Genomic DNA, 13,952 nt, shown 5'->3' with positions numbered 1-13,952 from the left:
ATATTTATTTATATTTGGAATCGGAAGAAGGAGGGGGAGAAACAGACCCAGGGGGCGCTGGCGATCCCTTGCTGCAGATACCAACTAACTGACTGATAGATCCAGTGGTGCCATTCATCTTCTTGCTGGAATTTCATGAGACTCTTTTACAAACAGAAACAGCACAGCCGAGTCATTTGAGAAAATCACATTTTTAAAGGAGAAATAGCATACACCTGCCACTACACTTGATGGTACTACACAGGAAGACAGCAGGAAAAGAATCACAGTAGAAACGCCCACGCGTCGTGGCCGATTCAAGATCAAAGCCAATGAATCCCTCCGTATTCGGGGAAGTTTCTAGCTAAGCACAGAAATCATTTTTCACTCACAGGCGGAAGTTTGAGACAGGTTTGCATTTTCCCCTCCAAAACTTAATTTACTCTGAGCCAGTTAGGAGAAGGTGGACATCTGAGGATGAGGAGGAAGCAACATCTCATGGTAAGATACGACCGCTTTTAGCACATCAGTCACACTCTACATAGCTTGAGATTAATTCCCAGAGTCCTTTGCACACTTATTCATTGCTTTGCTCTTCGAAATGAAGTTTTTTTCACCCCTGAGCCGACTCCGTTGCGAAAGGACCTTTTCATCGACGTCTTCTCCAAAATTGGCTTTAGAAAAGCTAGCCCGTCGCTCCCCTCCAGCCTGGCTGGGCAGGTACTCAGCAAAATGAGAAAGTAATCAGGCTTCCCAGGCACCTGGTGATTTAGACGAGGAAAGAGGGAGAGGATACAGCTTCTGGGTTAAAAGTTTATTTCTATAGCAATGATTTTTAAAAATCTCACAGCTATAAAGTTGCTCTGTCTCATCTCCTTAATGGGGAGAAACATCACTGAAACACAGCATCTACTTAAGGTAGTGTTACCACTGGCTTCTGCACTTTTTATTCCACCAATCAGCATTTACACTGTGTATTTTTTTTCATAGTGATTGCGTTGTTGTTATTTTACAAGGACTATTTGGAGGTTCTGATTAGTCCTGGGGATGCTATTGAAAATTCACCTAGGGGTTAGGGATGGGCTCAGTTGGTAGGGTACTAGGGTAAGCCCTAGGTTTAGCCCCCAGCAACATATGAACTGGATAGAGTGGCACATACTCAAGATCTCAGCGTTTGGAAGGTGGAGGCAGGAGAACAGGAAATGTAAGGTCATCTTCAGCAGCACAGTGAGCTTTAGGTCAGCCTTGGCTGCATGACACCATGTCTTAAAAGTTTCTATTGCCCTAAGTGTGCATGGGCAGGCCGTAAGGAAGCTTGCTGCTTTAAAAGCTAGTTTAAAAATTAAATTAACTAAAAGAAATTCACCCAGGAAAAACCTACGCAGGGTGACCCAACTCTGGGTTTGTCAGAGGCACTGAGCTTCCTTCTGTGGCTGCCCACCCAAGGTTTTCAGAAAGTGGTGTCATTCATTGTGAGACCCTGACACTGTCAGCTTTGGGCTGTGGTTTGCATCACTCACTCAAGGTCTGGATAGCATATCACAGTGCTTGAGTGCTGAGTGGGGAACAGAACGGATCCCGATTCCCAGAGCTCCAACCGGGCCAAAGGAACCTGCAGTTCAGTTCTACACTGTGCAGATGAGGAAGCCAAGCGCCAGAGCCAAGGCCTTGCTCTGATCACAGCTGGTAAGTCCTAGAGGCAGCCTTGATCCAGGCCTCCGATGGGAGCTGCTGACACTTGTCGGGTTTCAAAAGAAGTCTCATAACTGGCATCGTGCCAACCAAATCCTGTCCTTGACAAAGGAAAGACCTTCGTAAATAAAGCCTTCTCTGAGTGACACAGTCTCTGTGCCTCCTGATCTTTTATTTCACACTGCAAAGCAAAGAGCTGTGTGAAGCTAGCGCTCGTCCTCCTCCTGGTGAGGAGACCACGTGCTTGCAGATGATGCTGTTCACCAGCAGCTGTTTCTCAGCTCCAGTAGAACAAGAGCCTAAACATTTTACTAAAAATGAAGAGACATAGCATGAAGTTAGACTTATACCTCCTGTTGTTTGGTGTAGGAGACAAGTTTGCCTTGACTCGCTCTGTTTGGGGGTTGGGATAAAACTTGTAAAGCATCAGATTCTCTGGAACTCTTTGCCCTGGCTGAGTGAATGACTGGTCTCCAGTTCTCAGAGCACCCAAGTAAACCTTCCCAATGGCTCTGGAGGAAAGAAGATGTGCATTCTCTCTCCCCTCCCTCCCCCTCCTCCTCACTGTCTTTGTTTCTTTATCTGTCACTGTTTGTGTCTGTCTATTTGTCTCCATCTCTGTCTCTGTCTCTCTCTCTATCTCTGTAAGTGTGTGTCTGTGTGTGTATGTGTCTGTGTGTCTGTGTGTGTATGAGTGTGTGTGTGTCTGTGTGTGTGTATATGTGTGAGTGTGTGTGTGTGTATCTGTGTGTGTCTGTGTTTGTCTCTGTGGGTGTGTGTGTCTGTGTTGTGTGTGTGTGTGTGTGTGTGTGTGTGTGTTTGTTGTTGTTTTCTGTTTGATTTGGGAATAGTTGATGATGGTTTCATAAATATTGGTTATGGTAAAAAGTAAACAGTGGAAAGGTCTGAGTTTAATTCCTGTTTCCCCTGTGATAGCATGATAAATAATTACTGCCCATTTTAAGTCTTGAGCCACCATTGCTGAAAAGGAAGCAACTGACTCTTCCCAGAAACCACTCTTCCCAGAGGCCACTTCTATGAAACCAAAAAGGTGCCAGTTCTGGTTACGAGACCCTTAAGTTACCCCTAAAGAGACCTCAGTGTACTTGGCTGATCAACTTATCATGAGGATACCGCTGAGCACTGGCTCAGCTAATGGGCTTCATGAATCTCTGAACAAAATGATGACATCTTCTGTGATTAGGCAGCACCATCGCTCACCCTGAACAGTTGGGTTGCCATGAACACCATCCAGGGCATTACCTGCCTGAAACAGGAGCAGCGTTCTTATGAGCAAAGCCAGAAAGACGGCCAACACAGTGAAAGGAGAGACACCACCTTGTGGCCCAGGAGGTCTCTACGTACTTCAGAAGAAAGGATTCTTAATTTAAAAAGAGAGACAGACAAGTGCCTCTTGTTCGAAAGTGCGGTGAGCAAACCTTTAGGGACAAACAGTAGAAAGCAATCAGGAAGACACTTGAAAGAATATACCCATTTATGGATCATGAGTCAGACACTTGATCAATGTCGTGTCTTAAAGGATCAATGAGAAAATTAGTGTTGAGTGCTCATAGGAGGGAAAGGCAGGGGAGAAGCTATTTTAAGTAAACAGGAAATAGAAAAATGACACATACATAGATCAATGAGAAGACTACTTACATAAATAACTAGAACACAGTGCTTGCAGGAGTTGCCACTTGGAATTCCTGTGACCTCTCTTTATCCAAAAACTAGTCCTCAGATTGCAGTGAGCTCAGTAATTACATCGTGACAGGTTAAATTTTAGTGAAGTAAGGTTAAAGTTCACAGTGTCAGCAATGGCCAAAGATAATTTTGTAAAGCTCATGGCATAGGAGCAAGGACAGATGACATTGAAGGGATATAAATACCCCCGAAGAAAGGCAATCATTTTTCTGAAAGTCTTGAGCAGCTCTGGAAATATAGTTAGGACCTCCACTAATACTCTTGAAAAATCCATGAGTAAATATTTTAGGCAATATTTCATCAGAATCTAACATGTTGCCTACATTATCCATCTGGAAAAAAAGTCCACATTTTTTGTAAAATTAAGAAACTTTCTGCTTCTGAAAAATGACCACTGTGTGGTTTTTTGGGGGTGTGTGTGCAATTTTAATGTTAAATATCTCCTATGATAAAGAGTGGGTATATGTAGAATAAAGAAATTGTCTCGAGTCAAAATATGAACATTTTATATTGAAACAGCCATTTCCATGTGCAGGATACAACCTGTAAATAATTCACAACAAATTATTATATTCTGGAATTGCTTACTGTCACATACAAATTTCTGTCTTACCAAATTCATGAGTCTGTTTACACTTACTTTTCTCTAAAGATAAAATAAATTACCCTTTCTGTCAGGTTTTTCTCCAGATTCTTTTGGATTTGGGCACTCCACCATCCTGATCATCTATCTGACCACCAGAAATAGCCGTGAAGCCCTTACCTTGGAAGAGAGGACCGGATAACTCCAAATCACGTGTACCACGGACAGCGACAGAGCTAAGATGAGGTTGAGTTTTAATGAGCTGCAGAGTAGAAAAGATAGGACCTTGGGTGGGATCTCACACAAGCAAATATAAGCTTTAAGAATATACAAAAAAAATCAACATTTCTCTTGGCAGAAATGTGCAATACTTTACCCAATCATTTTGGATTTTCCGAGATCTGTGCAGATGGGTTTTTATTGCCAAATTCCTCACGCTCGCTGTCTGAGCCTGCTTGGGTGGCCCTTTTATATCAGAAAAGTTCAGAAGTAAAAATGTCAGTGAGATCCACCCTGTGTGACTGGTTGCCCTGGCTGTGGCCTTTTGTTCTTGTTAAGTAAGAAAAGGACAGTAACATGTAAGCTGTCACTGAGTTTCCAGGGGTTGACTTCACTCAAAGCTTGCCATTAAAGATGCCCTTCAAAGATTTAGCCCTCCACACGGCTTCCCTGTGACATGGGTGGCCAGGGGCCTCCAAAGGAACTGCAAGTATTGTTCTTAGCTGGGAGTTTAAGCACTTAGGGAGGATGACAGGTACTTCTCTGAATGTCAGAGACCAACACAAGTGAAATCACTGACGGACCCAAGGGTGATCAGAAGTGATGCAGGCTGACAGGGCTGTACACTCAATCTCCATCCTTCAGAACTACAACTGTCATAGCAAAACAAATGGCCATCTGTTGTCACTGGCCTCTGAGTCAAGGAGTGATTCTGGATCTGTCTCTTTCTGAAAACACTCTCCAAGTCCTGTGTCCGGAGTTTGTGTGTCCCTACATTCATTGTTTCCTCTTTAGGGGGCAGAGCCTAGCTAGCACTGGGCCATGGTGTTTTGATGGTTCCGGGTGTTGAACCAGATTTTGCTGAGGGCTACGGCAGAGGAAAACGTCAGAGGGGGAAGATGCTGCTATTGCTGCTGCTTCTGAAGTAGTGCCAATGCTTTTTGTTACTATGGATAAACATTGATTTGTGATGGCTCCATTGCCAATGTGCTTGCCATGCAAGCACAAGGATCCGAGTTCAGATTCCCAGCCACCACATAGAAACAGGTGCAGTGGTACACACTTAGTACTTGGAGACTAGGAGAAGCCTGGAGCTCACTGGCCAGTTGATCTAATCAACGGACAATGAGAGACAATGCCTAACTTAAGGTAGAAAGTAACTGACTTACACACACACACACACACACACACACACACACACACACACACACACACCAAGCAACTGAAGAAAATCTTTGCCTCCTCGAGATCCTCACCTTTTGGAGGGCAAAGATACCCGGAGTCTGGGACATAGCTACTTGTCACAGCTACATTCACTCCTTTCTCTCCGGCAATGTCTCAATGTCTCTGTTTCAGGCAACTGTCAATCATGTGTTGTCCCAAGCTAACTACCACAAGGACAAGGAGGTGACCCAGCTCCTGAGAGAACTCAGATCATAGGACTAGTGCCAAGCTGGAAGCCTGGGGCAGGTTTTACAAATACTTTTGTTGAGAGTTCTTTTGAGGATGTCATGTAGACACTGGGAGGCAAAGTGGGCCCAGGGGAATTGAGGGCATATGTTCTCTTTTGGTTGCTCCTTAAGACTAGCTAATGTGCATGAACTCACACACACACACACACACACACACACACACACACAGAGGGGTGGAGAGGAGAGAGAGAGAGAGAGACAGAGACAGAGACAGAGACAGAGAATAGTGAAGAAAGAAGTTCCATCCAGAGGCAACATTGTTAACTGATGAGTAACGGACTACTAGATCTGGGAAATACTTGCTGGCAGACTCAGCTATGCTTAGGACCGGGTGATCTTTATATGTAGTAGAGGCAGTACCAGAAGGAGGTCAGGAGAAGTGTGCTTAAGAATCAGTTAAATGCCACATCACTTCCCTTCTTCTTGAACTTGGCAGAAGACTAGAGGTTTCTTCTGAAGAGGGGTTAGGCAGAGGTCTCCTAATTGAGAGGATTATACATAGTGGAGTCCTATAAACAAAGTCACATCTCAATGCCATAACACCTGGGTCTGTCTCTGATACAGCTCAGCTCTGGCACACTTTCAGATGGTCCTTCGCCATTAAGACAGGTGACAGAAGACCCCTTTCTGGGTCATCTGCCCAAGACAAAAGGAAAGAGATGGAGTTACAGGCACTTCAGAGGCTCTTAATAAAACCATCTCAGCTGACTGCAGTGTGCTATCCTCCCCTGTTGCCCACGCTGGTTACACAAAACCCTTTTGTGAATGTTTTTGGTGCCTGATCTTAAATCTATACACATGACCAAAAGACAAGTACACTAAATAAAGAATACTTACAGAGGCATAACCCAGTCAGAAGAAAGAGGATGGGAGACAGCCATATGAAAAATTATAAAGAAATGAAAGAAACATGAAATATGAAAAATGTAAAGGGGGAATTTTTGAAAGAAAAAACAATATTCTCTGAGAGAATATAGAATATATCTATGAAACAGGAAAAGAAAGCTATATGAAAGGAAAACAGCAGGTGACAAAACATCTAATGAAAATTAAAGCAAAAGAAAACTCAAAAGTATTGAGAGAGAACATTAAATAAATCTCATAGATATTAGCTTAAGAAGACAAGGAAGAAGGTTTGCAGTGCTGAGCCCACACAGACATGACAGAAATTCTAGAAAAGAGAGCAGAAGGAGTGAGGAAGCAAAGAACCATAGATAAATATCCAAGAATATTTCGCCAATAGCTTCGCAGGTGGGAAGGCGCCATCACTGCCTTGCAGAGTGAATGAAACAGCCCATCCCAAAGCATAACATCATAAATTTCCAGCAGATTGGATTCAATTAGCTTCTAGATTATCTACAAGGACTCAATTCACAAATACTTTTGAACGTCTCAGAAATAACACAGAGAATTTAGGTGACAGTGAAACTTTGCTTTCAAAATTTTCCAAGAATTTTCAAATGTTATTTCCAATTTAGAATTAAAACCCAACAATTCACAAATAGCCAGAATTGATTCCTCTTCATTGACTGTAAGATTTTGATAAATATTTTTGTAGGGCCATAGACTATGCCAAGAAACTTGATAAGGTTGGGTGAGTTCAGACACCCCATCACCTACCCAAGAACAGTAGGTGTTTTACTTACTCCCAACCAGATTCTTGGCCTAGAACACATGGCTGTGACTCCCCACATAAAGAACATGACCACTGGTCATATAACACAGAACACAGAGTTCTTCATGCTATGAGGTATCTAGATGGGCCCACAGGGTTTCACCAATAAGCTTCCCTTACTTATTTCCCTTTTGCAAAGGTATTTAATCTTTGATCCCTGTGGAAGTTGCATGCACCTATTCTCTACAATGAGCAACCAATAAACAGTTTGGACCCAAAGACTGTCTCTCTCTCTCTCTCTCTCTCTCTCTCTCTCTCTCTCTCATTAAGAAATGCCGTGAGATTCTTCATAGAGTTAGACAGAACAATTTGCAAATTCATCTGGAATAACAAAAAACCCAGGATAGCTAAAACTATTCTCAACAATAAAAGGACTTCTGGGGGAATCACTATCCCTGAACTCAAGCAGTATTACAGAGCAATAGTGATTTTAAAAAAACCTGTATGGTATTGGTACAGAGACAGATAGACCAGTGGAATAGAATTGAAGACCCAGAAATGAACCCACACACCTATGGTCACTTGATTTTTGACAAAGGAGCCAAAACCATCCAATGGAAAAAAAGATAGCATTTTCAGCAAATGGTGCTGGTTCAACTGGAGATCAGCATGTGGAAGATTGCAGATCGAACCATTCCTATCACCCTGTACAAAGCTTAAGTCCAAGTGGATCAAGGACCTCCACATCAAACCAGATATACTCAAACTAATAGAAGAAAAAGTGGGGAAGCATCTTGAAGACATGGGCACTGGAAAAATTTCCTGAACAAAACACCAATGGCTTATGCTCTAAGATCAAGAATCGACAAATGGGATCTCATAAAACTACAAAGCTTCTGTAAGGCAAAGGACACTGTTGTTAGGACAAAACAGCAACCAACAGATTGGGAAAAGATCTTTACCAATCCTACAACTGATAGAAGGCTTATATCCAAATATACAAAGAACTCACGAAGTTAGACTGCAGGGAGAAAAATAACCCTATTAAAAAATGGGGTTCAGAGCTAAACAAAGAATTCACAGCTGAGGAATGTCAAATGGCTGAGAAGCACCTAAAGAAATGTTCAACATCTTTAGTCATAAGGGAAATTCAAATCAAAACAACCCTGAGATTCCACCTCACACCAGTCAGAATGGCTAAAATAAAAAACTCCGGTGACAGTAGATGCTGGCGAGGATGTGGAGAAAGAGGAACACTCCTCCATTGTTGGTGGGATTGCAGACTGGTACAACCATTCTGGAAATCAGTCTGGAGGTTCCTTAGAATATTGGACTTTGCACTACCTGAGGACCCAGCTATACCTCTCCTGGGCATATACCCAAAAGATGCTCCAACATATAACAAAGACACATGCTTCACTATGTTCATAGCAGCCTTATTTATAATAGCCAGAAGCTGGAAAGAACCTAGATGCCCTTCAACAGAGGAATGGATACAGAAAATGTGGTACATCTACACAATGGAATATTACTCAGCTATCAAAAACAATGACTTCATGAAATTCATAGGCAAATGGATGGAACTGGAAAATATCATCCTGAGTGAGCTAACCCAATCACAGAAAAACACACATGGTATGCACTCATTGATAAGTGGATATTAGAGCAAATGCTTGAATTGCCCTAGATGCACAGAACACATGAAACTCAAGAAGGATGACCAAAATGCGGATGCTTCAGTCCTTCTTTAAAAGGGGAACAAGAATACTCTTGAGAGGGGATAAGGAGGCAAAGTTTAGAACAGAGGCTGAAGAAACACCCATTCAGAGCCTGCCCCACATGTGGCCCATACATATACAGCCACCCAATTAGACAAGATGGATGAAGCAAAGAAGTGCAGACTGACAGGAGCCGGATGTAGATCGCTCCTGAGAGACACAGCCAGAATACAGCAAATACAGAGGCGAATGCCAGCAGCAAACCAGAACTGAGAATAGGACCCCCGTTGAAGGAATCAGAGAAAGGACTGAAAGAGCTAAAGGGGCTTGAGACCCCATATGTACAACAATGCCAAGCAACCAGAGCTTCCAGGAACTAAGCCACTCTCCCAAACCATACATGGACTGACCCTGGGCTCCAACTGCATATGTAGCAATGAATAGCCTAGCAAGGGCACCAGTGGAAGGGGAAGCCCTTGGTCTTGCCTAGGCTGGACCCCAGTGAATTGGATTCTTGGGGGGAGGGCAGTAATGGGGGGAGGATGGGGTGGGGAACATCCATATAGAAAGGGAGGGGGAGGAGTTAGGGGGATGTTAGCCTGAAAACTGGAAAATGGAATAACACTTGAAATGTAAATAAGAAGTACCCAATTTAATAAAGATGGGGGAAAAAAAAGAACTGCCATGAGAGGGTGGGGAACTTTTGTCAGAGTCTTCCACAGAAGGCCACTCCATGCTCCTGGACATTCACTCGCCTCCTGAGCTAAGCTAGAGTTCCCCACCTCCACCCCTGGCCTCATCACAGGGCCACAGGCCCCCTTCATTGCTGACTTCACCGGGTTTTCATCAGTGACTAGATGGCCAGGAGCTTGGAAACCCCTGAATCCTTGGTCTCAGCCTGTGCCATTTCTCATGTGGGCCAAGAAATGCATCCTAGACTGCATTCTCCCACCCCCTGAGTGGAGCATTGGCACTATTCAGCCGATGGCTGCATAGGGTAAAATGCAGTCTAGCATCTCCCATCTCGTCTCCCCGAGAGGAGTTTACATATTCCCAGAGAGAGAGAGACTGAATGCGGGCCCACATATTTTTGTATATATACAATCACAAAACAATATTTCTATAAATCTTTTCTCAGAAAGTTACTTCTGGGTATGTTCCACCAAAGTCCAATGAAGAAAAGATAAAGGACCTAGCCACAAAATGAACACAGGGCCAGATGAAGGAAATTCACAGATGGAAATCAAGAGCAGTGCCCAGTTCTGCCGCCAGACCTGCAGGAGCACAAGCACATTGGGGTGGGATGGAAAGCGCTAAAGAAGACTTCTGTGAGAAGGTTAAAAACTGGAGAAGGACTAAATGCCTTGTAAGGAGCGTTGGAGTGCTGGAGAGTTGGAGATTGAGTTAGTAGTGAGTCTATAGAAAACTAAGTGAGAAGAGGAGGGGGGTCACTCCAGGGGATATGATGCTACTTTGAGGGAAAATAGTAAGGTGCTACTTGACACAGCTGGAGGATGTTGCACAGTGATTACAATGATTTGGTTACCAAGGGGGTTTTGAACCCAAAAGAAACCCAAATGTACAGAAAATTATTTCTAGCATGAACACATGTCTATGGCAAAGTGGATCGCCTCATCTCTATAAAAGGGAACTCGAGATATAATCATGAAAAATGAAAATTCAAACCGCACTATGTTATTCAGAGATAAATACAAAGATAATCAGCTTAAAGCGGTTGAAAATGATGGCTCTGTAGGAGGAAAGCGAACAGGAATGGGCATTATCATAAAGTGCTTCCTTGGATATTTGACTCTTTTGGTAGAATACACTGTTAGTTGTGACAAAAGTAAAGGTTTGCAATTTTACGACGTTATGGAATAGTTATGTCTGAGGACGGCAGGGGTCACCTTTACTGCCTCATAGAAAAAAGATTGTCTGATTTAAAAGAGAAAAAAACCTCATACCAGAAATCCACACCAAGGAATAAAAAGGGAGAGAAAAGTAATAAAAGATGGATAGACCGAGGAGGAAGGGAGAGGGGGAAGAAGAGAGAGAAATTAGGAGATAGGCACAGAGAAATAGGGAGAGAAGGATAAGAGGTGAAAGGGTTGATGTGGACAGACGCAGGACAAAGAAGAAGTAATTGGAGTTATATGGAGAAGGAAACACAGGGATAGACTAAAAGAAATGAAGAAGGAAAAAAAAAGATGGAGAAACATGCAAAAAGAGGAAGGAATTAGAGTGAGGTTGGCAGGTGGATAGATGGAGAGAATGGAAGATACTATTGTACAAATTTTGAGCTTAAATGCTTGAAACTCACTTTCCTTTGATATTTCCCTTATGTAAATCAATCCTCTTCTTAACACAAATTAGACATACTCGTCAAAAACATTCGCCTAACACACGCTAGGCCTAGTACGTAAGAGTAACAGTCAACATTTTGTACTGAGTGCTTGCTTTTGCAGGATGCGTGCAGCACGACTGCTCTATGTGGCTCGGTCGCTATGCTTTCATAGCGGCTCTGGGAAGGCACGGTTACAATCCACTCTCTTCTGCAACTCAGTCTCGGAGATGTTAAACAACTTGCCCAAGGTCATCTAGCCAATGGACGAGAGCCCAGCTGTCACTCCAGTTCTATAGAATTCCACAGGCTGTCTACCCTTCCGTGCATGGACCTTGACTGTGGTTGGAATAGCCAGTACTTATGAAAGTCAAGCCCCAACACATACTAGCCAGCATGCGTACACACGGAAGTTGGATCCTCAGTATTTGAAATCAGATGTGTTCATTCCCAATGAACATTGTCAGATGTCACCGTGCCCCCTCCCTTGCCCCAGTTCAATACTGTTGTCTGTTTTCTAGATCTAGTGTCTGTGTCACTTCATGTTTCCCCACTTGCCTAGAACAGGCTGGCTCTGTAATTCTAGAAGCTTCGGGGTTGGGGATTTAGCTCAGTGGTAGAGCGCTTGCCTAGCAATTGCAAGGCCCTGGGTTCGGTCCTTAGCTCCAGAAAAAAAAAAAGCCACACAAATGTGGCATTCATTCATAGATAGAAGCTTCCCCCACCCCTCCCCATTTCTCTTCCTCCGCCTTTTCCCTCAGAGATTATGCAAGACATTATCCAAGACAATTTCTGCTTCAACTTTGATGGTGTCATCTTGATCCTCTGCCACATGTTATCTTGAAATGGTGCCCCTATCTTTTCCCCTAAGCATGTTGCCTTATCCCAGAGATCTTCCTCTGAGGGACTCTCATACCTTCAATGGTATTATTAGGTTCCTTATGGGTATATTTATAACAATAATAAAGTTCTACTACTTGGAATAATACAGCCCTACTTGGTATCACCAACCAGGCATCTCTTAAGGTCAGTTGTCAGTTGGACTTGACTTTCAAGGGAATTTGAGATCAACTTGTTCTCCATATGGCCCTTGTGATAATTAGCTTGCTTCCTCTGTACTTCTACACAGAGGAAGTGAGATCAGCTATTCTTAGATAGACATCTGTGAACTGCCATTTTGTTCTACAGGTAGATGGTATTAAATTCTTCCTCTCCCATCTTTCTCATTCCCCCTCTTCCTTCTCTCCCTCTTTCATTTGTTTTCTTCCTTTCTTTCTTCTTTCTATAGTGTCATTTTTTAGACAGGGTTTCGTTTACCCTAGGCTGGCTTTGAACTCGCTACATAGCCAATCTTCTTAACTCTGTCTCTCAAGTGCTAGTATTGCAACTATATGACACCACACCTGATTTTATGTGATGCTGGAACACAGGGAATGCATGCTGAGTCCTCTTCTAATTGAGCCAAATCCCCAGTCTAGGACTATAATAGCTTCATAATAATAATAAAACAGAAATGATGTGGCTGAGAGTTAAACACGTTTCTCAGCTCTTTGATGCTTCCAGTCAGTATTAGTCTGCTTCAGCATCTCTCCGGTTACAGAAAACAACCCGAGGGAGGAAAAGCCTCTTTGACTCAAAGTTTCATAGGTCTTAGTTAGTGCTGGCTCCATTTTTTCTGGGCCTGTTCTGAGACATAACATCATGGTAGGAGGCTGTGTCGGACCAGAGCTGTTCAACTCTTAAGATCCAGGAAGCGGAGTCCACAGGTGGGCTTCCCAGCCCTTGAGTCTTCTGAAGCTACCCACTAGTTATTGTGTTTATGTCTATATGAATCATGACCTGAGGAGAGAAACTAAGGTTATCATGAGACTTAGATGTCCCAGATGTCCCGAGGTCCATGATCTATCTCTCTCCAAAGAACAGAGCTCCTAGCCTATGCATGTGCTTATACCCAAACCAAGGTTCCTCACCACAGACAGTTGTTACCTTAAGCCTTTGTGAGATCTTTTCCTGCTGCTTGTCCTTCATTTGGACACTAGTATGTAAAGCTTACAGGAAAAAGGACGGATGTGGTAGGTCTGGCACATATTTGATTGGCAGATTCTTAGGCACACCCATTCCCTCCCTCCTGTTTGCTGTATCCATGCACAGAGAACCCTACTCTTCATTAGCCATGTGATTTGTTTCAGTGGATATTAGACACGAGGCAGCAACAGACATTGGACATGCCTGTTCTTTTATGTATGAGAAAAAACAGCCCACAATGGCCTGCAGAATCCAGGAAGAAGAGTCATGGGGCAAAGGTCTTCCAGTCAGTCTAGATGAAATATGCCACTAAACAGGCCTACCGGCTGCCACTTTGGGCCCTAGAACTTTGAGGTGCTTTGGTACACAAAAATAAATTAGTGGATGGCTCTCCAGTCAACATTCACTTGAGGAGAAAGCAGCATGAGGCTTTGCCTGCAGCTCCTCTTGAACTCAGCCCGGGACTCCTCCTGACAGAGTTGGCCATCCTCTAAACCCAAAAGACAAGCTTGTGTGGCTGAGCTTGGTTACCAACACAACACAGCTAGGAAGAAGGAGCCTTAACGGAGGAAGTACTTCTATCAGATTGGCCTGTGGACATGCC

General features: G+C 43.4%; 1 protein-coding gene across 2 annotated transcripts; it reads right to left on the bottom strand.

Annotated features, from left to right (window-relative positions):
- Positions 1-325: 325 nt before the first annotated feature.
- Positions 326-5,469, bottom strand: Nps (neuropeptide S). Of its 2 annotated transcripts, none has more exons than XM_063281241.1 (3): positions 5,434-5,469; positions 4,139-4,243; positions 326-740 (listed from the first exon to the last, which is right to left on the bottom strand). In XM_063281241.1, exons 1-3 carry the CDS (start codon positions 5,467-5,469, stop codon positions 561-563), a joined length of 321 nt encoding a protein of 106 aa, XP_063137311.1. In that variant the 3' UTR covers positions 326-560. The 2 variants fall into 2 exon arrangements, with proteins under 2 accessions (XP_063137311.1, NP_001258042.1); NM_001271113.1 differs by lacking the exon at positions 5,434-5,469 and adding an exon at positions 4,335-4,342 and having other exon boundaries at positions 561-740; positions 4,139-4,220.
- Positions 5,470-13,952: the final 8,483 nt, after the last annotated feature.

The sequence above is a fragment of the Rattus norvegicus genome, chromosome 1, assembly GCF_036323735.1.
Source record: "Rattus norvegicus strain BN/NHsdMcwi chromosome 1, GRCr8, whole genome shotgun sequence".
Lineage (NCBI taxonomy): Eukaryota > Metazoa > Chordata > Mammalia > Rodentia > Muridae > Rattus > Rattus norvegicus.
The sequence above is the reverse complement of the archived record's forward strand: the minus strand, read 5'-3'. Positions and strand labels throughout refer to the sequence as shown.

Bases quoted from the DNA above. Each gene is read 5' to 3' on its own strand.
- Nps (XM_063281241.1), bottom strand. From the start codon at position 5,469: ATGTCCCAGACTCCGGGTATCTTTGCCCTCCAAAAG. The intron at 4,244-5,433 runs GTGAGGATCTCG...ATCCCACCCAAG, and splicing joins GTATCTTTGCCCTCCAAAAG to GTCCTATCTTTTCTACTCTG. The intron at 741-4,138 runs GTAAGGGCTTCA...CTAAATCACCAG, and splicing joins ATCCGGTCCTCTCTTCCAAG to GTGCCTGGGAAGCCTGATTA.